The 23,483-nt window shown below is 50.8% G+C and overlaps 1 protein-coding gene across 1 annotated transcript; it reads right to left on the reverse strand.

Annotated features, from left to right (window-relative positions):
- Positions 1-1,849: 1,849 nt before the first annotated feature.
- On the reverse strand, positions 1,850-21,195 carry CCDC9 (coiled-coil domain containing 9). Its single transcript, XM_077789127.1, has 6 exons — positions 21,169-21,195; positions 19,600-19,709; positions 16,512-16,554; positions 10,810-10,975; positions 8,079-8,627; positions 1,850-1,859 (listed from the first exon to the last, which is right to left on the reverse strand). The coding sequence occupies exons 1-5, from the start codon at positions 21,170-21,172 to the stop codon at positions 8,399-8,401; spliced, it is 552 nt and encodes a 183-aa protein (XP_077645253.1). The 5' UTR covers positions 21,173-21,195; the 3' UTR covers positions 1,850-1,859; positions 8,079-8,398.
- Positions 21,196-23,483: the final 2,288 nt, after the last annotated feature.

Consider the following 23,483-nt stretch of genomic DNA (forward strand, 5'->3'; position numbering starts at 1 on the left):
GAGACAGGTCTGGACCGGTTTGAACTGGTTGTTACTGGTTTTAACTGGTTTTAACGGGGACACACCTTGGGTTTCACTGGGCGTTACTGGTCCGGACCGGTTTGAACTGGTTGTTACTGGTTTGGACTGGTTTGAACTGGTTGTTACTGGTCCGGACCGGTTTGAACTGGTTGTTACTGGTCCAGACTGGTCCGAACCGGTTGTTACTGGTCCGGACTGGTTTGAACTGGGCGTTACTGGTTTGAACTGGGACACACCTTGGGTTTCACTGGGCGTTACTGGTCCAGACTGGTTTGAACTGGTTGTTACTGGTCCGGACCTGGTCCGAACTGGTTGTTACTGGTCCGGACCGGTCCGAACTGGTTGTTACTGGTTTGAACTGGGCCGGGCCGGGCCCCTCCTCGCCGTCCTCGTCGTCGCTCAGATCCTCCCACTGGTCCGAGTCCCCCGCGGAGCCGGGAGCTTCCGGAACCTTCCCCGGGAGCTGCGACCCCAAATCCCAAATCAGGGAAATAATCCCAAATCCCAAATCCCAAAATCAGGGAAATAATCCCAAATCCCAAAATCCCAAATCCCAAAATCAGGGAAATAATCCCAAATCCCAAAATCCCAAATCCCCAAATCAGGGAAATAATCCCAAATCCCAAATCCCAAAATCCCAAATCCCAAATCCCAAATCAGGGAAATAATCCCAAAATCCCAAAATCCCAAATCCCAAAATCAGGGAAATAATCCCAAAATCCCAAATCCCAAATCCCAAAATCCCAAAATCCCAAATCCCAAATCCCAAAATCAGGGAAATAATCCCAAATCCCAAATCCCAAATCCCAAAATCAGGGAAATAATCCCAAATCCCAAAATCCCAAAATCCCAAATCCCAAAATCCCAAATCCCAAATCAGGGAAATAATCCCAAAATCCCAAATCCCAAAATCCCAAATCCCAAAATCCCAAATCCCAAAATCCCAAATCCCAAAATCCCAAATCCCAAATCCCAAATCCAAATCCCAAAATCAGGGAAATAATCCCAAATCCCAAAATCCCAAAATCAGGGGAATCCCAAATCCTGGATCAGGGAAATCCCAAAATCCCAAATCAGGGGAATTCCAAAATCCCAAAATCAGGGGAATCCCAAAATCCCAAATTCCCAGAAATCCCAGAAATCCCAAAATCAGGGGAATCCCAAAATCAGGGAAAATACCAAATCCCAAAATCAGGGAAAATTCAGGGGAATACCAAAATCCCAAAATGCCAAAATCAGGGAAATCCCAAAATCCGGGGTTCTGGGAGTCCCAAAATCCCAAATCTCAAAATCCCAAGATTCCAAACACCCAAAATCCCAACATTCGAAATCCCAAATCTCAAATCCCAAAATCCCAGATCCCAAAATTTTGAGAGTCCCCAAAATCCCAAATCCCAAATCCCAAAATTCCAATCCCACAATTCCGGAGGGTCCCAAAAATCCCAAAATCCCAAATCCCAAAATTCCAAATCCCAAAATTCCAAATCCCAAAATTCCAAATCTCAAATCCCAAAATCCCAAATCCCAAAATTCCAAATCCCACAATTCCGGAGGGTCCCAAAATTCCAAATCCCAAAATTCCAAATCCCAAAATTCCAAATCTCAAATCCCAAAATCCCAAATCCCAAAATTCCAAATCCCACAATTCCGGAGGGCCCCAAAAATCCCAAAATGTTGGGGTGTTCCAAAATCCCAAATCCCAAAATTCCAAATCTCAAATCCCAAAATTCCAAATCCCAAAATTCCGGGAGGGGGATCCCCAAATTTTTGGGGTCACCTGGGGGGTCTCAGGGTCCGGGGGCGGCTCCGGCTGCGGCTCCCAGCGAGCGTCGTGGAAACTGGAACGGAATTCAGGGAAAAATTTGGGAATTCAGGGAAAAATTTGGGAATTCAGGCAAAATTTGGGGAAAAATTGGGGAAATCCCAAAAAAAAAATCACCCCGAAACGTGGAAAAATGGGAATTCAGCCCAAAATTCTGGGAGAAAAGGAGGGAGGGGATTCCCCGCCCCCAAACACCGCAGGACCCCCCAAAATTCCCAAAAATCTCCTCCAAAAAAACAAATTCCCGCCTAAAAGCATCCAAAAATCCTAAAAGTCACAAAAATCCCCCAAAAAAAACAAATTCCTTCCCGAATGCCCCCAAAAATCCATAAAAATCCCCAAAAACAAAAAAAAAACCCAAACCCATCTAAAATTCCCCCAAAATCCACAAAATCCCCCCAAAATCCAGGAAATCCTCCCAAATCCCCCCAAGAAAAGTGAAACTCCCACAAAATTTTCCCAAAATCCACAAAATTCCCAAAAGGCCCCCAAAATCCATGAAAATCCCCCCAAATTTCCCCCAAATCCCCCAAGATCCTCCCGAAATCCCCCAAATCCACAAAAATCGCCCAAGTCCCCCAAAAATCCCACAAAATCCCCCAAAACCAACAAAATTCCCTCCCAAAATCCCCCAAATTTCCCAAAATCCCCCAAATCCACAAAAGTCCCCCCAAATTCCTCAAAAATCCCCCAAATCCACAAAATTCCCTCAAAATCCCCCCAAAATACAGAATTCCCCAAAATCACAAATTCCCCCCAAAATCCACAAAAATCCCCCTAAAAAACCAAAAATCCCCCCAAAATAACAAAATCCCCCCAAAATCACCTCAAAAAACCAAAAATCCCCCAAAATCCACAAAAATCCCCCCAAAAAACAGAATTCCCCCCCCAAATCCACAAAAATCCCCCAAAATCCACAAAATTCCCTCTAAATCCCCCAAAATACAGAATTCCCCCGCAAAATCCACAAAAATCCCCCCAAAAACCAAAATCACCTCAAAAAACCAAAAATTACCCCAAAATCCACAAAAATCCCCCAAAAAACAGAACTCCTCCCCAAAATTCTAGAAAAATCCCCCCCCAAAAAAACAACAATCCCCCAAAATCCACAAAATTCCCCCCCAAAATCCAGAAAAATCCCGCCAAAAAACAAAATCCCCCCAAAAATCACCTCAAAAAGCCAAAAATCCCCCCAAAATCCACAAAAATCCCCCAAAAAACAGAATTCCCCCCCAAAATCTACAAAAATCCCCCCCAAAATTCCCTCAAAATCCCCCAAAATACAGAATTCCCCGCAAAATCCACAAAAATCCCCCCAAAAAACAAAATCACCTCAAAAACCAAAAATTCCCCCAAAATCCACAAAAATCCCCCCAAAATCCACAAAGTTCCCTCAAAATCCCTCAAAATCCACAAATTCCCCCCTAAAATCCACAAAATCCCCTAAAAAACAAAATCCCCCCAAAATAACAAAATCCCCCAAAAATCACCTCAAAAAACCAAAAATCCCCCAAAATCCACAAAAATCCCAAAATCTACAAAAATCCCCCCAAAATCCACAAAGTTCCCTCAAAATCCCCCCAAAATCCACAAAACTCCCCCCCGAAATCCACAAAATTCCCCCAAAATCACCTCAAAAAACCAAAAAATCCCCCAAAATCCCCCCAAAAAACAGAATTCCCCCCCAAATCCACAAAAATCCCCCAAATCCAAAAAAATCCCCCCAAAATCCACAAAAATCCCCCCAAAAAAGAGATCGCCCCAAAATCCACAAAAATCCCCCCAAAATCCCCCCAAATCCCCAAATTCCCGAAACCCCCCCAAATCCTCCCAAACTGCCCAAATTTGCCCGAATTTTCCCAAATCCCCTCACCTGTAGGGGCGGCCCCTCCCCCCCCCTCGGCCCCGGCGCGGGGGGTGGGGGAGGGGCGGGGGGGGCCTGGGGGGGCCCCTCCCCCCTCCGGGACCCCCGAGAACCTGGGGGGGAAGGGCACAGCTGGGACCCCAAATTCACCCAAATTCACCCCAAAATGCACCTGAAAAGCCCAAATTCACCCCAAAATTCACCCCAGAATTTAGCCCAAAATTCATTCCAAAATTCACCTGAAAAACCCAAAATTTATCCCAGAATTTATCCCAAAATTTATCCCAAAATTCACCTGAAGAACCCAAATTCGCCCCAAAATTCACCCCAGAATTTAGCCCAAAATTCATTCCAAAATTCATCTGAAGAACCCAAATTCACCCCAATTTACCCCAAAATTCACCCCAAAATTCACCCCAAAATTTAGCCCAAAATTCATTCCAAAATTCACCTGAAAACCCAAATTCACCCCAAAAATTTATCCTAAAATTTATCATAAAATTCACCTGAAAAGCCAAATTCACCCCAAAATTTATCCCAGAATTTAGCCCAAAATGCATTCCAAAATTCATCTGAAAAACCCAAATTCACCCAAAATTTATCCCAAAATGCATTCCAAAATTCACCTGAAAAACCCAAATTCACCCCAAAATTTATCCTAAAATTTATCATAAAATTCACCTGAAAAGCCCAAATTCACCCCAAAATTTATCCCAGAATTTAGCCCAAATGCATTCCAAAATTCATCTGAAAAACCCAAATTCACCCAAAATTTATCCCAAAATGCATTCCAAAATTCACCTGAAGAACCCAAATTCACCCCAAAATTTATCCCAGAATTTAGCCCAAAATGCATTCCAAAATTCATCTGAAAAACCCAAATTTATCCCAAAATTTATCCCAAAATTCACCTGAAAAACCCCAAATTCACCCAAAATTTTATCCCAAAATTCACCTGAAAACCCCAAATTCACCCAAAATTTATCCCAAAATTCACCTAAAAACCCCAAATTCACCCCAAACTGTTTCCATCCAAACCCCCCATTTTTTTCTCTCTAAAACCCCGTTTTTCTCCCAAAAATCCCAATTTTTCTCCCAAAAACCCCATTTTTTTCTGCAGAAGCCCGTTTTTTGTCAAAATATCCGTTTTGTCTAAAATCCCATTTTTTGCCCTAAAAACCCTGTTCTTTGGTCTAAATATCCCATTTTCTTTCCAAAAATCCCATTTTATCTTCAAAAAATCCCATTTTTTGGCCGAAAACCCCCATTTTTTTGCCCTAAAAACCCCATTTTTTTCCTAAATCCCCGTTTTTTTTCCCCAAACACCCCAAAATTTTGATTTTTTCCCCAAATTCCCATTGTTTCCCACAGACCCACATGCCGTCGGGTTTCTGGGCGTCCCACTCCCTCCTCCAGGCGCCGCGGTCGATGCGCTCCCGCTGCCCCAAACCCCAAAATTCCCAAACCCCAAAATTCCCAAATTCTGAAATCCCAAACCCCGAAATCCCAAATTCTAAAATTCCCACTGCCAAAATCCCATTTCAGTTTACCAAAAATCCCATTTCTCCTCCAATAGAAACCCCATTTTTTGCCCTAAAAACCCCATTTTTGCTCTAAAAACCCCATTTTTTGCTTTAAAAACCCCATTTTTTTTTCCTAAAACCCCGTTTTTTCCCCATATTTTGTTTTCTCCCCCAGACCCACATCCCGTCGGGTTTCTGGGCGTCCCACTCCCTCCTCCAGGCGCCGCGGGCGTCGCGGTGCCGCTGCCCCAAACCCCAAAATTCCCAAACCCCAAAATTCCCAAATTCTGAAATCCCAAATTCTGAAATCCCAAACCCCGAAATCCCAAACTCCCATTTCAGTTTACCAAAAATCCCATTTCTCCTCCAATAAAAACCCCATTTTTTGTGCCCCAATAATCCCATTTTTTTCCCCTAAAACCCCCATTTTTTGCCCTAAAAACCCATTTTTTGCCCTAAAAACCCCATTTTTTGCCCTAAAAACCCCATTTTTTTTTCCCTAAATCCCCGTTTTTTCCCCAAATTCCTGTTTTTCCCCCGGACCCACATCCTGTCGGGTTTCTGGGCGTCCACTCCCTCCTCCAGGCGCCGCGGTCGATTCGCTCCCGCTGCCCCCAAACCCCAAAATTCCCAAACCTCAAAATTCCCAAACTTTGAATTCCCAAACCCCAAAATCCCAAATTCTAAAATCCCACTTCTCATTGCCCAAAATCCCATTTTAGTTTACCAAAAATCCCATTTCTCCTCCAATAGAAACCCCATTTTTTGTGCCCTAAAACCCCCATTTTTGTGCCCTAATAATCTGATTTTTTGCCCTAAAAACCCCATTTTTTGCCCTAAAAACCCCATTTTTTTCCTAAAACCCCATTTTTTTCCCCAAATTTAGTTTTTTTTTCCCCGGACCCACATCCCGTCGGGTTTCTGGGCGTCCCACTCCCTCCTCCAGGCGCCGCGGGCGTCGCGGTGCCGCTGCCCCAAACCCCAAAATTCCAAATTCTGAAATCCCAAACCCCAAAATCCCAAATTCTAAAATCCCACTTCTCATTGCCCAAAATCCCATTTCAGTTTACCAAAAATCCCATTTCTCCTCCAATAGAAACCCCATTTTTTGTGCCCTAAAACCCCCATTTTTGTGCCCTAATAATCCCATTTTTTTCCCCTAAAACCCCCATTTTTTGCCCTAAAACCCCCATTTTTTGCCCTAAAAACCCCATTTTTTTTTCCTAAATCCCCGTTTTTTCCCCCAAATTTTGTTTTTTCCCCAGACCCACATCCCGTCGGGTTTCTGGGCTCCCACTCCCTCCTCCAGGCGCCGCGGTCGATTCGCTCCCGCTGCCCCCAAACCCCAAATTCCCAAACCCCAAAATTCCCAAATTTTGAATTCCCAACCCCAAAATCCCAAATTCTAAAATCCCACTTCTCATTGCCCAAAATCCCATTTCAGTTTACCAAAAATCCCATTTCTCCTCCAATAGAAACCCCATTTTTTGTGCCCTAAAACCCCCATTTTGTGCCCTAAAAACCCCATTTTTTTTCCCTAAAAACCCCATTTTTTTGCCTAAAAACCCCATTTTTTGCCCTAAAACCCCCATTTTGTGCCCTAAAAACCCCATTTTTTTCCCTAAAAACCCCATTTTTTTCCCTAAAAACCCCATTTTTTGCTCTAAAAACCCCATTTTTTTTCCTAAATCCCCGTTTTTTCCCCCAAAATTCCCATTTTCCCCCAGACCCACATCCGGTCGGGTTTCTGGGCGTCCCACTCCTCCCTCCAGGCGCCGCGGTCGATTCGCTCCCGCTGCCCCCAAACCCCAAAATTCCCAAACCCCAAATTCCCAAACCCCAAAATTCCAAATTTTGAATTCCCAAACCCCAAAATTCCCAAATTCTAAAATCCCACTTCTCATTGCCCAAAATCCCATTTTAGTTCACCAAAAATCCCATTTCTCCTCCAATAAAAACCCCATTTTTTGTGCCCCAATAATCCCATTTTTTGTGCCCTAATAATCTGATTTTTTGCCCTAAAAACCTCATTTTTTGCCCTAAAAACCCCATTTTTTTTCCCTAAATCCCGTTTTTTTCCCCAAACACCCCAAAATTTTAATTTTTTCCCCAAATTCCCATTTTTTCCCCCGGACCCACATCCCGTCGGGTTTCTGGGCGTCCCACTCCCTCCTCCAGGCGCCGCGGGCGTCGCGGTGCCGCTGCCCCAAACCCCAAAATCCCCAAACCCCAAAATCCCCAAACCCCAAAATTCCCAAATTCTAAAATCCCACTTCTCATTGCCCAAAATCCCATTTTAGTTTACCAAAAATCCCATTTCTCCTCCAATAGAAACCCCATTTTTTGTGCCCTAAAACCCCCATTTTGTGCCCTAAAAACCCCATTTTTTTCCCTAAAACCCCCATTTTTTGCCCTAAAACCCCATTTTTTTTCCTAAATCCCCGTTTTTTCCCCCAAATTTTGTTTTCTCCCCAGACCCACATCCCGTCGGGTTTCTGGGCTCCCACTCCCTCCTCCAGGCGCCGCGGGCGTCGCGGTGCCGCTGCAGCCGCTCGCGGTCGATGCGCTCCCGCTGCCTCCAAACCCCAAAATCCCCAAACCCCAAAATCCCCAAACCCCAAAATTCCAAATTCTGAATCCCAAAATCCCATTTCACTTTACCAAAAATCCCATTTCTCCTCCAATAAAAACCCCATTTTTTGTGCCTAAACCCCAATAATCCCATTTTTTTTCCCCTAAAACCCCCATTTTGTGCCCTAAAAACCCCATTTTTTGCCCTAAAAAAACCCCATTTTTTTCCCTAAATCCCCGTTTTTTCCCCCAAATTTTGTTTTTTCCCCAGACCCACATCCCGTCGGGTTTCTGGGCGTCCCACTCCCTCCTCCAGGCGCCGCGGGCGTCGCGGTGCCGCTGCAGCCGCTCGCGGTCGATGCGCTCCCGCTGCCTCAAACCCCAAAATTCCAAAACCCCAAAATCCCCAAACCCCAAAATTCCCAAACCCCAAAATTCCCAAATTCTGAAATCCAAATTCTGAAATCCCAAAATCCCATTTCAGTTTACCAAAATCCCATTTCTCCTCCAATAAAAACCCCATTTTTTGTGCCCCAATAATCCCATTTTTTTCCCCTAAAACCCCCATTTTGTGCCCTAAAAACCCCATTTTTTGCCCTAAAAACCCCATTTTTTTTTCCTAAAACCCCGTTTTTTCCCCCAGACCCACATCCCGTCGGGTTTCTGGGCGTCCCACTCCCTCCTCCAGGCGCCGCGGGCGTCGCGGTGCCGCTGCAGCCGCTCGCGGTCGATGCGCTCCCGCTCGCGCTTCCAGCGCTCGTACTCGGCGCGCTGCCGGCCCGTCATCCAGAGCGTGGGGTCCAGCGGGACCCCCGGGACCCCCGGGACCCCCGGGACCCCCGGCCGGGCCGCGCCGCGCCGCGCCTGCGGGAGACAGAGACAGAGGTCAGGGCGGAGCGGCAAAAAACCCCGCAGGAATCGGGCCGAAAATGGGGAAAATACAAAATAAAATACCCAAAAAAACCCCGCAGGAATCGGCCCGAAAATGGGGAAAATATAAAATAATTACCAAAAAAACCCCGCAGGAATCGGGCTGAAAATGGGGAAAATACAAAATAAATACCAAAAAAACCCCAGTGAGGATTGGGCTGAAAATGGGGAAAATACAAAATAATTACCAAAAAAAACCACCAGGGAAAATACAAAATAAATACCCAAAAAACCCCGCAAGAATCGGGGTGAAAATGGGGGAAAATACAGATTAAATACCAAAAAAAACCCCACAAGAATCGGGCTGAAAATGGGGAAAATACAGATTAAATACCCAAAAAAACCCCGCAGGAATCGGGCTGAAAATGGGGAAAATACAAAATAAATACCCAAAAAATGGGGAAAATCCCAAAAAAGCCGCTAAGAAAACTCCTCAAAAATGGAGAAAATCCAAAAAAAAAAAACCCAAAAATGGGGAAAATCCCAAAAAAAAAAAAAACCCCAAAAATGGGGAAAATCCCAAAAAAAAACCCCAAAAATGGGGAAAATCCCAAAAAAGCTGCCAAGAAAACTCCTCAAAAATGGGGAAAATCCCCCCCAAAAAAAAACCCTAAAAATGGGGAAAATCCCAAAAAAAAAAACCCAAAAATGGGGAAAATCCCAAAAAAAGCCGCCAAGAAAACTCCTCAAAAATTGGGTTTTTTTGGGGGATTTTTGGGACATTCTTTTCGGGTTTTTGGGAATTTTTGGAGATTTTTTAGGCAGATTTTTTAGGATTTTTTTAAATTTTGGGATTTTTGGGGTACCCAGCACAGCCCGGCCCAGGTCGGCGCCCCCCCAAATTTGGGATTTTTGGGGGATATTTGGGATATTTTGGGGTATTTTTGGGGGATATTTTGGATTTTTTGGGGGATTTTTTTGAATTTTTGGGGGTATTTTTGGGGTATTTTGGAGGATATTTTGGGGGATATTTTGGCTTTTTGGAGGGATTTTTTGGGGGATATTTTGGATATTTTGGGGTATTTTTAGGGGTATTTTTGGGGGGATATTTTGGGGTATATTTTGGATATTTTGGGGTACCCACCGCGGCCCGGCCCAGGTCGGCGCCCCCCCAAATCTGGGATTTTTGGGGGATATTTTGGATATTTTTGGGTGGGTTTTTTGGGGGATTTTTTTCATTTTTTGGGGGATATTTTGGGGTACTTTTTGGGGGGATGTTTTCGGGGATATTTTGGATATTTTTGGGGGAATATTTTGGATATTTTTGGGGGTATTTTTTGGGGGATTTTTTTCATTTTTGGGGGGATGTTTTGGGGGATATTTTGGATATTTTTGGGGGATATTTTGGATATTTTTGGGGGAATATTTTGGATATTTTTGGGGGTATTTTTTGGGGGATTTTTTTTCATTTTTGGGGGATATTTTGGGGTAATTTTGGGATATTTTGGGGGTATTTTGGGGTATTTTGGGGTATTTTGGGGTAATTTTGGGATATTTTGGGGGTATTTTGGGGTAATTTTGGGATATTTTGGGGTGTTTTTTGGATGTTTTGGGGTATTTTTGGGGGTATTTTTGGGGGATATTTGGATATTTTGGGGTATTTTTGGGATATTTTGGGGTGTTTTTTTGGATATTTTGGGGTACCCACCGCGGCCCGGCCCAGGTCGGCGCCCCCCCAAAGCTGGGATTTTTGGGGGATATTTTGGATATTTTGGGGTATTTTTGGGGTATTTTTGGGGGGATATTTTGGGGTATATTTTGGATATTTTGGGGTACCCACCGCGGCCCGGCCCAGGTCGGCGCCCCCCCAAAGCTGGGATTTTTGGGGGATATTTTGGATATTTTTGGGGGTATTTTTGGGGGTATTTTTTTCATTTTTTGGGGGTATATTTTGGGGTAATTTTGGGGTAATTTTGGGGTATTTTGGATATTTCGGGGTACCCACCGCGGCCCGGCCCAGGTCGGCGCCCCCCCAAAGCTGGGATTTTTGGGGGATATTTTGGATATTTTGGGGTATTTTTGGGGGTATTTTTGGGGGGATATTTTGGGGTATATTTTGGATATTTTGGGGTACCCACCGCGGCCCGGCCCAGGTCGGCGCCCCCCCAGTTGCGCTGGTGCCGCCGGCGCTCCCCCCGGGCTCGGGGCCGCGGCGCCGCGGATCGTCCAGAAAGTTCCGCACCGGGTTCCGCTCCGGGGAGCCCCTCCTGCCAGCAAAGGCCTGACTGGGCATACTGGGACAGACTGGGAGGGACTGGGAGGGACTGGGAATGGACTGGGGGGGACTGGGAAGGGATTGGGAGGGGACTGGGAGGGAACTGGGAGAGAACTGGGAGGGACTGGGGAGAACTGGGAGGGACTGGGGGGACTGGGATGGACTTGGAGGGACTGGGAAGGGATTGGGGGGGACTGGGAAGGGACTGGGACGGGATTGGGGGGGGATTGGGATGGACTGGGATGGACTGGGGGGAACTGGGAAGGGACTGGGGGGACTGGGAGGGACTGGGAGGGGACAGGGATGGACTGGGGGGGAACTGGGAAGGGACTGGGGGGGACTGGGAGGGACTGGGAGGGGACAGGGATGGACTGGGAGGGACTGGGAGGGACTGGGAGGGACTGGGGGGGACTGGGAGGGACTGGGAGGGACTGGGAGGGACTGGGGGGGACTGGGGGGGACTGGGAATGGACTGGGGGGACTGGGGGGGACTGGGGAGGGATTGGGAAGGGATTCGGGGGGACTGGGGGGACTGGGAGGGAACTGGGGGGACTTGGAGGGACTGGGAATGGACTGGGGGGGACTGGGGAGGGATTGGGGGGGACTGGGAAGGGATTGGGACAAACTGGGAGGGACTGGGAATGGACTGGGGGGGACTGGGAAGGGATTGGGGGGGACTGGGATAAACTGGGAGGGAACTGGGGGGGACTGGGAGGGACTGGGAAGGGATTGGGACAAACTGGGAGGGACTGGGGGGGACTGGGAAGGGATTTGGACAAACTGGGAGGGACTGGGGGGGATTGGGGGGGACTGGGAGGGAACTGGGGGGGACTGGGGAGGGATTGGGGGGGACTGGGAGGGACTGGGGAGGGATTGGGGGGGGACTGGGATAAACTGGGAGGGAACTGGGGGGACTGGGGAGGGATTGGGGGGGACTGGGAGGGACTGGGAGGGAACTGGGGGGGACTGGGAAGGGATTTGGACAAACTGGGAGGGACTGGGGAGGATTGGGGGGGACTGGGAGGGACTGGGAGGGAACTGGGGGGACTGGGGAGGGATTGGGGGGACTGGGAGGGACTGGGAGGGACTGGGAAGGGATTTGGACAAACTGGGAGGGACTGGGGGGGATTGGGGGGACTGGGAGGGAACTGGGGGGGACTGGGGAGGGATTGGGGGGACTGGGAGGGACTGGGAGGGACTGGGAAGGGATTTGGACAAACTGGGAGGGACTGGGGGGGATTGGGGGGGACTGGGAGGGACTGGGGAGGGATTGGGGGGGACTGGGAGGGAACTGGGGGGGACTGGGGGGGACTGGGAGGGAACTGGGGGGGACTGGGAGGGACTGGGGGGACTGGGAAGGGATTCGGGGGGGACTGGGATAAACTGGGGGGGGACTGGGATAAACTGGGAGGGAACTGGGGGGGACTGGGAGGGACTGGGAAGGGATTGGGGGGACTGGGATAAACTGGGAGGGAACTGGGGGGGACTGGGATAAACTGGGAGGGAACTGGGATGGACTGGGAGGGACTGGGGGGAACTGGGGGAGACTGGGAGGGAACTGGGGGGCACTGGGAGGGACTGGGATGAACTGGAAAAGGATTTGGGGGGACTGGGATGGACTGGGAGGGACTGGGATGAACTGGGCTAACTGGTGTGTAGCGATCTATGCTTGTCTGTACTGCTCCGTACTGGTCCATACTGGTTATACTGGTCCATACTGATCTATACTGGTCCATACTGGTTTATACCAGTCCATACTGGTTCGTACTGGTCTATACTAATCTATACTGGTTTATATTAGTCCATATTAGTCTGTACTAATCTATACTAATCTATACTGGTTTATACTGGTCCGTACTAGTCCATACTGGTCCATACTGGTTTATACTGGTCCATACTGGTCCGTACTAGTCTATACTAATCTATACTGGTCCGTACTGGGCCATATTGGTCTATACTGGTCTATACTGGTCCATACCAGTCTATACTAATCTATACTGATCTATACTGGTTTATACTGGTCCATACTGGTCCGTACTGGTCTGTACTGGTTTATACTGGTCCGTGCTGGTGCCTCACCCTGCGGCCGCGCTCGTACTCGGCAATTTTCTGCATCTCCTCGTTCATCTGCTCGATGTTCTGCAGCCGCCGCTGCTCCCACTGCTGGGGACGGGAACACGCCCAAAGTCACCCAAAATCGGCCAAATTCAGCCCAAAATTCAGCCCAAAGTCACCCAAAATCGGCCAAATTCAGCCCAAAATTCAGCCAAAAGTCACCCAAAATCGGCCAAATTCAGCCCAAAATTCAGCCCAAAGTCACCCAAAATCGGCCAAATCCAGCCCAAAATTCAGCCCAAATTCAGTCAAAATTCAGCCAAAATTCAGCCCAAAGTCACCCAAAATCGGCCAAATTCAGCCCAAAATTCAGCCCAAATTCAGGCTAAATTCAGCCAAAATTCAGCCCAAATTCAGCCAAAATCAGCCCAAAATTCAGCCCAAAATTCAGCCAGAATTCAGCCAAAAGTCAGCCCAAAGTCAGCCAAAATTCACCCAAAATTCAGGCAAAATTCAGTCAAAGTTCAGCCAAAATTCAGCCCAAAATTCAGCCAAAATCAGCCAAATTCAGCCCAAATTCAGGCTAAATTCAGTCAAAATCCAGCCCAAAATTCAGCCAAAAGTCAAGTCAAAGTTCAGCCAAAATTCAGCCCAAAATTCAGCCAAATCAGCCAAATTCAGCCCAAAATTCAGCCCAAAATTCAGTCAAAATTCAGCCCAAAATTCAGTCAAAACTCAGCCCAAAATTCAGTCAAAACTCAGCCCAAAATTCAGTCAAAATTCAGCCAAAATCAGCCAAATTCAGCCCAAAATTCAGGCTAAATTCAGTCAAAATTCAGCCCAAAATTCAGTCAAAGTTCAGCCAAAATTCAGCCCAAAATTCAGCCCAAAGTCAGCCAGAATTCAGCCAAAAGTCAGCTCAAATTCAGCCCAAAATTCAGCCCAAATTCAGGCAAAATTCAGCCAAAAGTCAGCCCAAAGTCAGCCCAAAATCAGCCAAAATTCACCCCAAATTCCACCACAAAATCCCCAAAATCCCCCCAAATCCCCCCCAGAAAAACCACAAATCCCCCCAAAAATCCCTAAAATTCACCCAAATGCCCCTAAATTTTCTCCAAATTCCCCCAAAATCCCCCCCAAATCCTCCCAAAATCCCCAAATTTTCCCAAAACCTCCCAATCTCACCTGGGATTTTCGGTCGCCGCCGTCGCCCCCCCCGGCCCCTCCCCCCCCCGCGGGGGGCGCCCCGAAATCCGGGGGGGGCGCGGGGGCTTCTTCTCCTTGGGCCGGTCCTGGGGGGTCAGAGAGCCCAAAAACACCCAAAATAAACCCAAAATCCACCCAAAATAGTCCCGAAATAAACACAAAATCCACTCAAAATAGTCCCCGAAATAAACACAAAATCCACCCAAAATAACCCCAAAATAAACCCAAAATCCACCCAAAATAAACCCAAAATCCGGGGGGGGCGCGGGGGCTTCTTCTCCTTGGGCCGGTCCTGGGGGGGTCAGAGAGCCCAAAAACACCCAAAATAAACCCAAAATCCACCCAAAATAGTCCCCGAAATAAACACAAAATCCACTCAAAATAGTCCCCGAAATAAACACAAAATCCACTCAAAATAACCCCAAAATAAACCCAAAATCCACCCAAAATAAACCCAAAATCCGGGGGGGCCCGGGGGCTTCTTCTCCTTGGGCCGGTCCTCGGGGGGTCAGAGAGCCCAAAAACACCCAAAATAAACCCAAAATCCACTCAAAATAGTCCCCGAAATAAACACAAAATCCACCCAAAATAAACCAAAAATCCACTCAAAATAACCCCAAAATAAACCCAAAATCCACTCGAAATAACCCAAAAATCCACTCAAAATAAACCCCAAATAAACCCCAAAATAAACCCAAAATCCACTCAAAATAACCCCAAAATAAACCCAAAATCCACCCAAAATAAACCCAAAATCCGGGGGGGGCGTGGGGGCTTCTTCTCCTTGGGCCGGTCCTGGGGGGGTCAGAGAGCCCAAACCACCCAAAATAAACCCAAAATCCACCCAAAATAACCCAAAATCCACTCAAAATAGTCCCCGAAATAACCCCAAAATCCACTCAAAATAAACCCCAAAATCCACTCAAAATAAACCCCAAAATAAACCCAAAATCGACCCAAAATAAACCCAAAATCCACTCAAAATAGTCCCCAAAATAAACACAAAATCCACTCAAAATAAACCCCAAAATAACCCCAAAATCCACTCAAAATAACCCCAAAATAAACCCAAAATCCACCCAAAATAAACCCAAAATCCGGGGGGGGCCCGGGGGCTTCTTCTCCTTGGGCCGGTCCTCGGGGGGTCAGAGAGCCCAAAAACACCCAAAATAACCCCAAAATCCACCCAAAATAACCCCAAATCCACCCAAAATAACCCCAAAATCCACCCAAAATAAACCCAAAATCCACCCAAAATAAACCCAAAATAAACCCAAAATCCACCCAAAATAAACCCAAAATCCACCCAAAATCCACCCAAAATCCACCCAAAATAACCCCAAAATCCACCCAAAATAAACCCAAAATCCACTCAAAATAAACCCAAAATCCACTCAAAATAAACCCAAAATAAACCCAAAATCCACCCAAATAAACCCAAAATAAACCCAAAATAGTCCCCGAAATAACCCCAAAATCCACTCAAAATAAACCCCAAAATAAACCAAAATCCACCCAAAATAAACCCCAAAATAAACCCAAAATCCACCCAAAATAAACCCAAAATCCACCAGAAATAACCCCAAAATCCACTCAAAATAAACCCAAAATAAACCCAAAATAACCCCAAAATAATCCCAAAATCCACTCAAATAACCCCAAAAATCCCCAAAATCCCCAAAATCCCCCGATCTCACCCCGGGGGGTCCCTGGGGGTCTCTGTCCCCCCCCGCCGGGGGGGCCGGGCGGTCACAGCCCCCCCCTCGCGCTCGGCCCGGCGCCGATCCTCCTCGATCTCCTGGATTTGGGAAAATTCCGGAATTTGGGGAATTTTGGGAATTTTGGGGAATTTTGGGGGAGTTTTTGGGGAGTTTTGGGGTTTTTTGGCGATTTTGGGGGGTTTTCAGGGGGGATTTTGGGGTTTTTGGGAGGGGGATTTGGGGTCCCAGCCCCCCCCTCGCGCTCGGCCCGGCGCCGATCCTCCTCGATCTCCTGGGATTGGGAAAATTCGGGAATTTTGGGAATTTTGGGGAATTTTTGGGGAGTTTTGGGGTTTTTTGGTGATTTTGGGGGGTTTTCAGGGGGGATTTTGGGGTTTTTGGGAGGGGGATTTGGGGTCCCAGCCCCCCCTCGCGCTCGGCCCGGCGCCGATCCTCCTCGATCTCCTGGATTGGGGAAAATTCGGGAATTTTGGGAATTTTGGGGAATTTTTGGGGAGTTTTGGGGTTTTTTGGGGTTTTTTGGCGATTTTGGGGGGTTTTCAGGGGGGATTTTGGGGTTTTTGGGAGGGGGATTTGGGGTCACAGCCCCCCTCGCGCTCGGCCCGGCGCCGATCCTCCTCGATCTCCTGGATTTGGGAAAATTCGGGAATTTTGGGAATTTTGGGGAATTTTTGGGCTGTTTTTTCAGAAATTTTGGGGTTTTTTGGGGGATTTTGGGGGAATTTGGGGTCCCAGCGCTGATCCTCCTCCATCTCCTGGATTTGGGAAATTTTGGGAATTTTTGGGGTTTTTTGGGATTTTGGGGCACTTTTTTAGCAGGGATTTGGGAAATTTTGGGAATTTTTGGGCTTTTTTTGGGATTTTGGGGCATTTTTTTGGCAGGGATTTGGGAAATTTTGGCAATTTTTGGGTTTTTTGGGATTTTGGGGCATTCTTTTGGCAGGGATTCGGGAAATTTTGGGAGTTTTGGGGGTTTTTTCAGGAATTTTTGGACATTTTTTTGGGGGGAGATTTGGGATTTTGGGGATTTTTTAGGGGGATTTTTGGGGGGGTCCTGAGGAATTTTTGGGGGATTTTTGGGGAGATCTCAGTGGGGATTTTTGGGATTCCTGGTGGGATTTTTGGGGAGATCTCGGGGAGGATTTTTGGGGTGTCCCGGGGGATTTTTGGGGGTCCCGGATGGGATTTTTGGGGATCCCAGGGGGATTTTTGGGGAGATTTTGGGGGGAATTTTGGGGGTCCCGGATGGGATTTTTGGGGGTCCCAGGGGGATTTTTGGGGAGATTTTGGGGGGAATTTTGGGACGATCTCTGGAGGATTTTCGGGGGTCCCGGGGGGATTTTTGGGGTTCCAAGGGGAGGATTTTTGGGGAGATCTCGGGGAGGATTTTTGGGGATCCCAGGGGGTTTTTGGGGGTCCCGGATGGGATTTTTGGGGATCCCAGGGGATTTTTGGGGAGATTTTGGGGGGAATTTGGGGGTCCCAGGGGGATTTTTGGGGCGATCTCGGGGGGGATTTTTGGGGAGATCTCGGGGGGGATTTTGGGGGTTCCAGGGGGATTTTTGGGGGTCCCGGGGGATTTTTGGGGTGTCCCGGGGGATTTTGGGGGTCCCAGGGGGATTTTTGGGGAGATTTTGGGGGGAATTTTGGGGCGATCTCAGTGGGGATTTTCGGGGGTCCCGGGGGGATTTTTGGGGTTCCAAGGGGAGGATTTTTGGGGCGATCTCGGGGGGGATTTTTGGGGAGATCTCGGGGGGGATTTTTGGGGAGATTTTGGGGGGAATTTTGGGGCGATCTCAGTGGGGATTTTTGGGGTGTCCCGGGGGGTTTTTGGGGCGATCTCGGGGGGATTTTTGGGGAGATCTCAGGGAGAATTTTTGGGGATCCCGGGGGGATTTTTGGGAGATTTTGGGGGGATTTTTGAGGGTCCTGGGGGGGATTTTTGGGGATATCTTGGGGAGGATTTTTGGGGATCCCGGGGGGATTTTTGAGGAGATTTTGGGGGGAATTTTGGGGCGATCTCAGTGGGGATTTTTTGGGGGTCCTGGGTGGGATTTTTGGGGGTCCTGGGTGGGATTTTTGGGGAGATTTTGGGGGGAATTTTGGGGCGATCTCTGGAGAATTTTTGGGGTTCCAAGGGAGGATTTTTGGGGTGTCCCGGGGGATTTTTGGGGAGCCCGGGGGGATTTTGGGGAGATTTTGGGGGGAATTTTGCGGCGATCTCAGGGGGGATTTTTGGGGGTCCCGGGGGATTTTTGGGGAGATCTTGGGGGGATTTTTGGGGGTCCTGGGGGGGATTTTTGGGAGATCTTGGGGAGGATTTTTGGGGGTCCCAGAGGGATTTTTGGGGAGATTTTGGGGGGGAATTTTGGGGCGATCTCTGGAGGATTTTTGGGGGGTCCCAGGGGGATTTTTTGGGGTTCCAAGGGGAGGATTTTTGGGGTTCCAAGGGGAGGATTTTTGGGGCGATCTCGGGGAGGATTTTTGGGGCGATCTCGGGGAGGATTTTTGGGGTGTCCTGGGGGGTTTTTGGGGGTCCCGGATGGATTTTTGGGGATCCCAGGGGGATTTTTGGGGAGATTTTGGGGGGAATTTTGGGGCGATCTCGGGGGGGATTTTTGGGGGTCCCAGGGGGATTTTTGGGGCGATCTCGGGAGGGATTTTTTCGGGGATCCCAGGGGGATTTTTGGGGAGATCTTGGGGGGATTTTGGGGGTCCTGGGGGAGATTTTTGGGGAGATCTTGGGGAGGATTTTTGGGGATATTTTGGGGGGAATTTTGAGATGATCTCTGGAGGATTTTCAGGGGGTCCCGGGGGATTTTTTGGGGTTCCAAGGGGAGGATTTTTGGGGTTCCAAGGGGAGGATTTTTGGGGCGATCTCGGGGGGGATTTTTGGGGAGATCTCGGGGAGGATTTTTGGGGATCCCGGAGGGATTTTTGGGGAGATTTTGGGGGGATTTTTGGGGGTCCTGGGGGGGATTTTTGGGGAGATCTTGGGGAGGATTTTTGGGGATCCCAGGGGGATTTTTGGGGAGATTTTGGGGGGATTTTTGGGGCGATCTCAGGGGGGATTTTTGGGGAGATCTTGGGGAGGATTTTTGGGGCGATCTCAGGGGGAATTTTGGGGAGATTTTGGGGGGAATTTTGGGGCGATCTCTGGAGGATTTTTGGGGGGTCCTGGGTGGGATTTTTGGGGTTCCAAGGGGAGGATTTTTGGGGCGATCTCGGGGGGGATTTTTGGGGATCCCGGGAGGATTTTTGGGGAGATTTTGGGGGGAATTTTGGGGCGATCTCAGTGGGGATTTTTGGGGTGTCCCGGGGGGTTTTTGGGGAGATCTTGTGGGGATTTTGGGGGTCCTGGGGGAGATTTTTGGGGAGATCTTGGGGAGGATTTTTGGGGAGATCTTGGGGGGAATTTTGGGACGATCTCTGGAGGATTTTTGGGGGGTCCCAGGGGGATTTTTTGGGGTTCCAAGGGGAGGATTTTTGGGGTGTCTCGGGGGGTTTTTGGGGATCCCGGGGGGAATTTTGGGGAGATTTTGGGGGGAATTTTGGGGCGATCTCTGGAGGATTTCTGGGGGGTCCCGGGGGGATTTTTGGGGGTTCCAAGGGGAGGATTTTTGGGGTTCCAAGGGGAGGATTTTTGGGGGGTTTTTGGGGGTCCCCCTGACCTGGTAGCGCCGCACCAGCGCCTCGTTCTTCCTGCGCAGGGCGGCGATTCTCCGGTCCAGCTCCGCGTCCTTCTCCAGCGCCGCCGCCTGGGAAAAAGCCACAGCAAAATCCCAAAAAACACAAAGAAATTAATTTAAAAAAAAACAAAACAAAAAAAAAAAAAAAAAAAAAAAAAAAATTTAAAAATCCCAAAAAAACCCACTAAAAATCCCCCCAAAAAACCAAGAAAAACCACCAAAAAAAAATCAACAATCAAAAACCCCCAAAAAACCTCCCAAAAATCCCCAAAAAAATGTCAAAAAAAAAACCCAAAAAAAACCCTAAAAAGCCCACTAAAAATCCCCCCCAAAAAACAAGAAAAACCACCAAAAAAGAATCAACAACCAAAAACCCCAAAAAAAACCTCCCAAAAAAATCCCCCAAAAAAATCTCAAAAAAAAAAAACAAGCAAAAAAAAAATCTCCAAAAACCCCCCCCCAAAAAACCCCACTAAAAATCCCCCCCAAAAAAACAAGAAAAACCACCAAAAAAGAATCAACAACCAAAAACCCCAAAAAAACCTCCCAAAAAATCCCCATAAAAATCTAAAAAAAAAAAAAAAACCAAAAAAAAAAGAACCCAAGAAAAAAAAATCTCCCCCAGAAAACCCCTAAAAAACCACCAAAAACCCCAAAAACCCCGGGACCGGGACCCTACAAATATCCCAAAAAGCCAAAAAACAAAACGAAAACAAAACCTAAAAAAACCAAATTAAAAAAATCCGAGGAAAACCAAAACAAAACCCTAAAAAAAAAACCCTAAAAAAAATCCCACCAAACCCCAAACGCCCCAAAAGCCACCGGGACCGGGGGCAGCACCCCCAAAAACCCCCCGGGACCCCCGGAACGAGCCCCGGGACCCCCGGAACGAGCCCGGGAACCCCGGAACGAGCCCCGGGACCCCCGGAACGAGCCCCGGGATCCCCGGAACGAGCCCGGGACCCCCGGAACGAGCCCCGGGACCCCCGGAACGAGCCCCGGGACCCCCCGGAAGGAGCCCCGGGACCCCCGGAACGAGCCCCGGACCCCCCGAGACCCCCGGAACGAGCCCGGGACCCCCGGGACCCCCGGAACGAGCCCGGGACCCCCCCGGGACCCCCGGAACGAGCCCCGGACCCCCGGAACGAGCCCCGGGACCCCGGAACGAGCCCCGGGACCCCCCCGAGACCCCCGGAACGAGCCCGGGACCCCCGGAACGAGCCCCGGGACCCCCCCGAGACCCCCGGAACGAGCCCCGGGACCCCCGGAACGAGCCCCGGGACCCCCCCGAGACCCCCGGAACGAGCCCCGGACCCCCGGAACGAGCCCCGGGACCCCCGGAACGAGCCCCGGGACCCCCCCGAGACCCCCGGAACGAGCCCCGGGACCCCCGGAACGAGCCCGGGACCCCCGGAACGAGACCAGGACCCCCCGGGACCCCCGGGACCCCCGGGACCCCCGGCCAGGCCCTCCCGGGACCCCCCCCAGCCCCGCATCGCCCCCCGGGACCCTCCGGGACCCTCCCGGGACCCCCCGGTGCCCCCGGACCCACCATGGCGGCGCCGGCCCCGCCCACGTGTTCGCCGCCACTTCCGCTTCCGGTACGGGCAGGGGGGGAGCGGAGCTTAAAGGGGCGATGGCGCCGGGGTGGGGCCCACCGGGGCGGCTTAAAAGGGCAACGGGGACGGTGGCACCCATGGCGCCTCTGGGGTGGCACCTCGGGGTGGTGGCACCTCTGTCATCTCCTGGGGTGGCACCTCGTGTCCCCCTGTCACCTTTGGCCACCCCCAACTGGTGCCACCTCGTCCCAGGTCACTTTTGGCACCTCCTGGGGGTGGCACCCCGTGTTGGTGGCACCCATGGCACCTCTGGGGTGGCACCTCGTGTCCCCTTGTCACCTTTGGCCACCCCCAGCGCTGTCACCTCCTGTTGGTGGCACCTTTGTCACCTCCTGGGGGTGGCACCGCGGGGTGGTGGCACCCATGGCGCCTCTGGGGTGGCACCTCGTGTCCCCTTGTCACCTTTGGCCACCCCCAACTGGTGCCACCTCGTCCCAGGTCACCTCTGTCACCTCCTGGGGGTGGCACCCCGTGTTGGTGGCACCCATGGCACCTCTGGGGTGCCACCTCGTCCCAGGTCACCTCTGTCACCTCCTGGGGGTGGCACCCCGTGTTGGTGGCACCCATGGCACCTCTGGGGTGCCACCTCGTCCCAGGTCACCTCTGTCACCTCCTGGGGGTGGCACCCCGTGTTGGTGGCACCCATGGCACCTCTGGGGTGGCACCTCGTGTCCCTTTGTCACCTTTGGCCACCCCCAGCGCTGTCACCTCCTGCTGGTGGCACCTTTGTCACCCCCGGGCGGTGCCACCCCTGTGTCCCCTTGTCACCTCCTGTCCCCTCGCTGTGTCCGTGTGTCCGTGTCCTCCTGTCCCTGTGTCCCTCTGTCCCCGCGTGTCCCCGCAGTGTCCCCTCGGTGTCCCTTCAATGTCCCTCTGTCCGTCTGTCCCTCTGTCCGTCTGTCCCCCTGTCCCCTCTGTCCCTCTCTGTCCCTCTGTCCGTCTGTCCCTCTGTCCGTCTGTCCCCCTGTCCGTCTGTCCCTCTGTCCCCCTGTCAGTCTGTTCCCCTGTCCGTCTGTCCCTGTCCCCTCTCTGTCCGTCTGTCCCTCTGTCCCCTCTCTGTCCCCCTGTCCGTCTGTCCCCCTGTCCGTCTGTCCCTCTGTCCCCTTTCTGTCCGTCTGTCCCTCTGTCCCTGTCCCTCTGTCCCCTCTCTGTCCCCCTGTCCGTCTGTCCCTTTGTCCGTCTGTCCCTCTGTCCCCTCTGTCCCCCTGTCCGTCTGTCCCTTTGTCCGTCTGTCCCTCTGTCCCCTCTCTGTCCCCCTGTCCGTCTGTCCCTTTGTCCGTCTGTCCCTCTGTCCCCTCTCTGTCCCCGTCCCTCTGTCCCCCTGTCCGTCTGTCCCTGTCCCCTCTCTGTCCCCGTCCCTCTGTCCCCCTGTCCGTCTGTCCCTCTGTCCCCTCTCTGTCCCCGTCCCTCTGTCCCCCTGTCCGTCTGTCCCTGTCCCCTCTCTGTCCCCCTGCCCCCCTGTCCGTCTGTCTCTCTGTCCCCCTGTCCCTCTGTCCCCTCTCTGTCCCCCTGTCCGTCTGTCCCCCTGTCCCTCTGCCCCTGTCCGTCTGGTCTGTCCCCTCTCTGTCCCCCTGTCCGTCTGTCCCTCTGTCCGTCTGTCCCCTGTCCGTCTGTCCCTCTCTCCGTCTGTCCCTCTGTCCCCTCTCTGTCCCCCTGTCCGTCTGTCCCTCTGTCCGTCTGTCCCCCTGTCCCTCTGTCCCCCTGTCCGTCTGTCCCCTCTCTGTCCCCCTGTCCGTCTGTCCCTCTGTCCGTCTGTCCCCCTGTCCGTCTGTCCCTCTGTCCGTCTGTCCCTCTGTCCCCTCTCTGTCCCTCTGTCCGTCTGTCCGTCTGTCCGTCTGTCCCTCTGTCCGTCTGTCCCTCTGTCCCCTCTGTCCGTCTGTCCGTCTGTCCCCCTGTCTGTCTGTCCGTCTGTCCCCTGTCCCTCTGTCCCCTCTCTGTCCCTCCTGTCCGTCTGTCCCTCTGTCCCCTCTCTGTCCCCCTGTCCGTCTGTCCCCCCGTGTCCCCGGCCCAGCCTCTCCCCCTCCCTTTGTGGGCGTGGCTCTCCTTCGCACCGCCCACTGTGGGCGTGTCCCGGGCAGGCAATGGGCGTGGCCTCGCTGGCCCCGCCCCCGGCTGTCTCCATGGCAGCTGAGGCTCTGGCCGCGGCCGCGGCCGCTGATTGGCTGAGCCGGGGCGCGCGCGGCGCCGGGGGCGGGGCCAGGCGGGCTGGGAATAACTGGGGGAAAACTGGGAATAACTGGGAATAAC

This window comes from Lonchura striata, chromosome 31, assembly GCF_046129695.1.
Source record: "Lonchura striata isolate bLonStr1 chromosome 31, bLonStr1.mat, whole genome shotgun sequence".
Classification (NCBI taxonomy): Eukaryota; Metazoa; Chordata; class Aves; order Passeriformes; family Estrildidae; genus Lonchura; species Lonchura striata.

Excerpts from the sequence above, each read along its gene's own strand:
- CCDC9 (XM_077789127.1), bottom strand. Across the intron at positions 10,976-16,511 it reads GGCCGAGCGCGAGGGGGGCT|TCTGTCCCAGTATGCCCAGT; the intron begins GTGACCCCAAAT and ends AGTCCCTCCCAG. Across the intron at positions 8,628-10,809 it reads CCGACCTGGGCCGGGCCGCG|CCCGGGGGTCCCGGGGGTCC; the intron begins GTGGGTACCCCA and ends GGTCCCGGGGGT.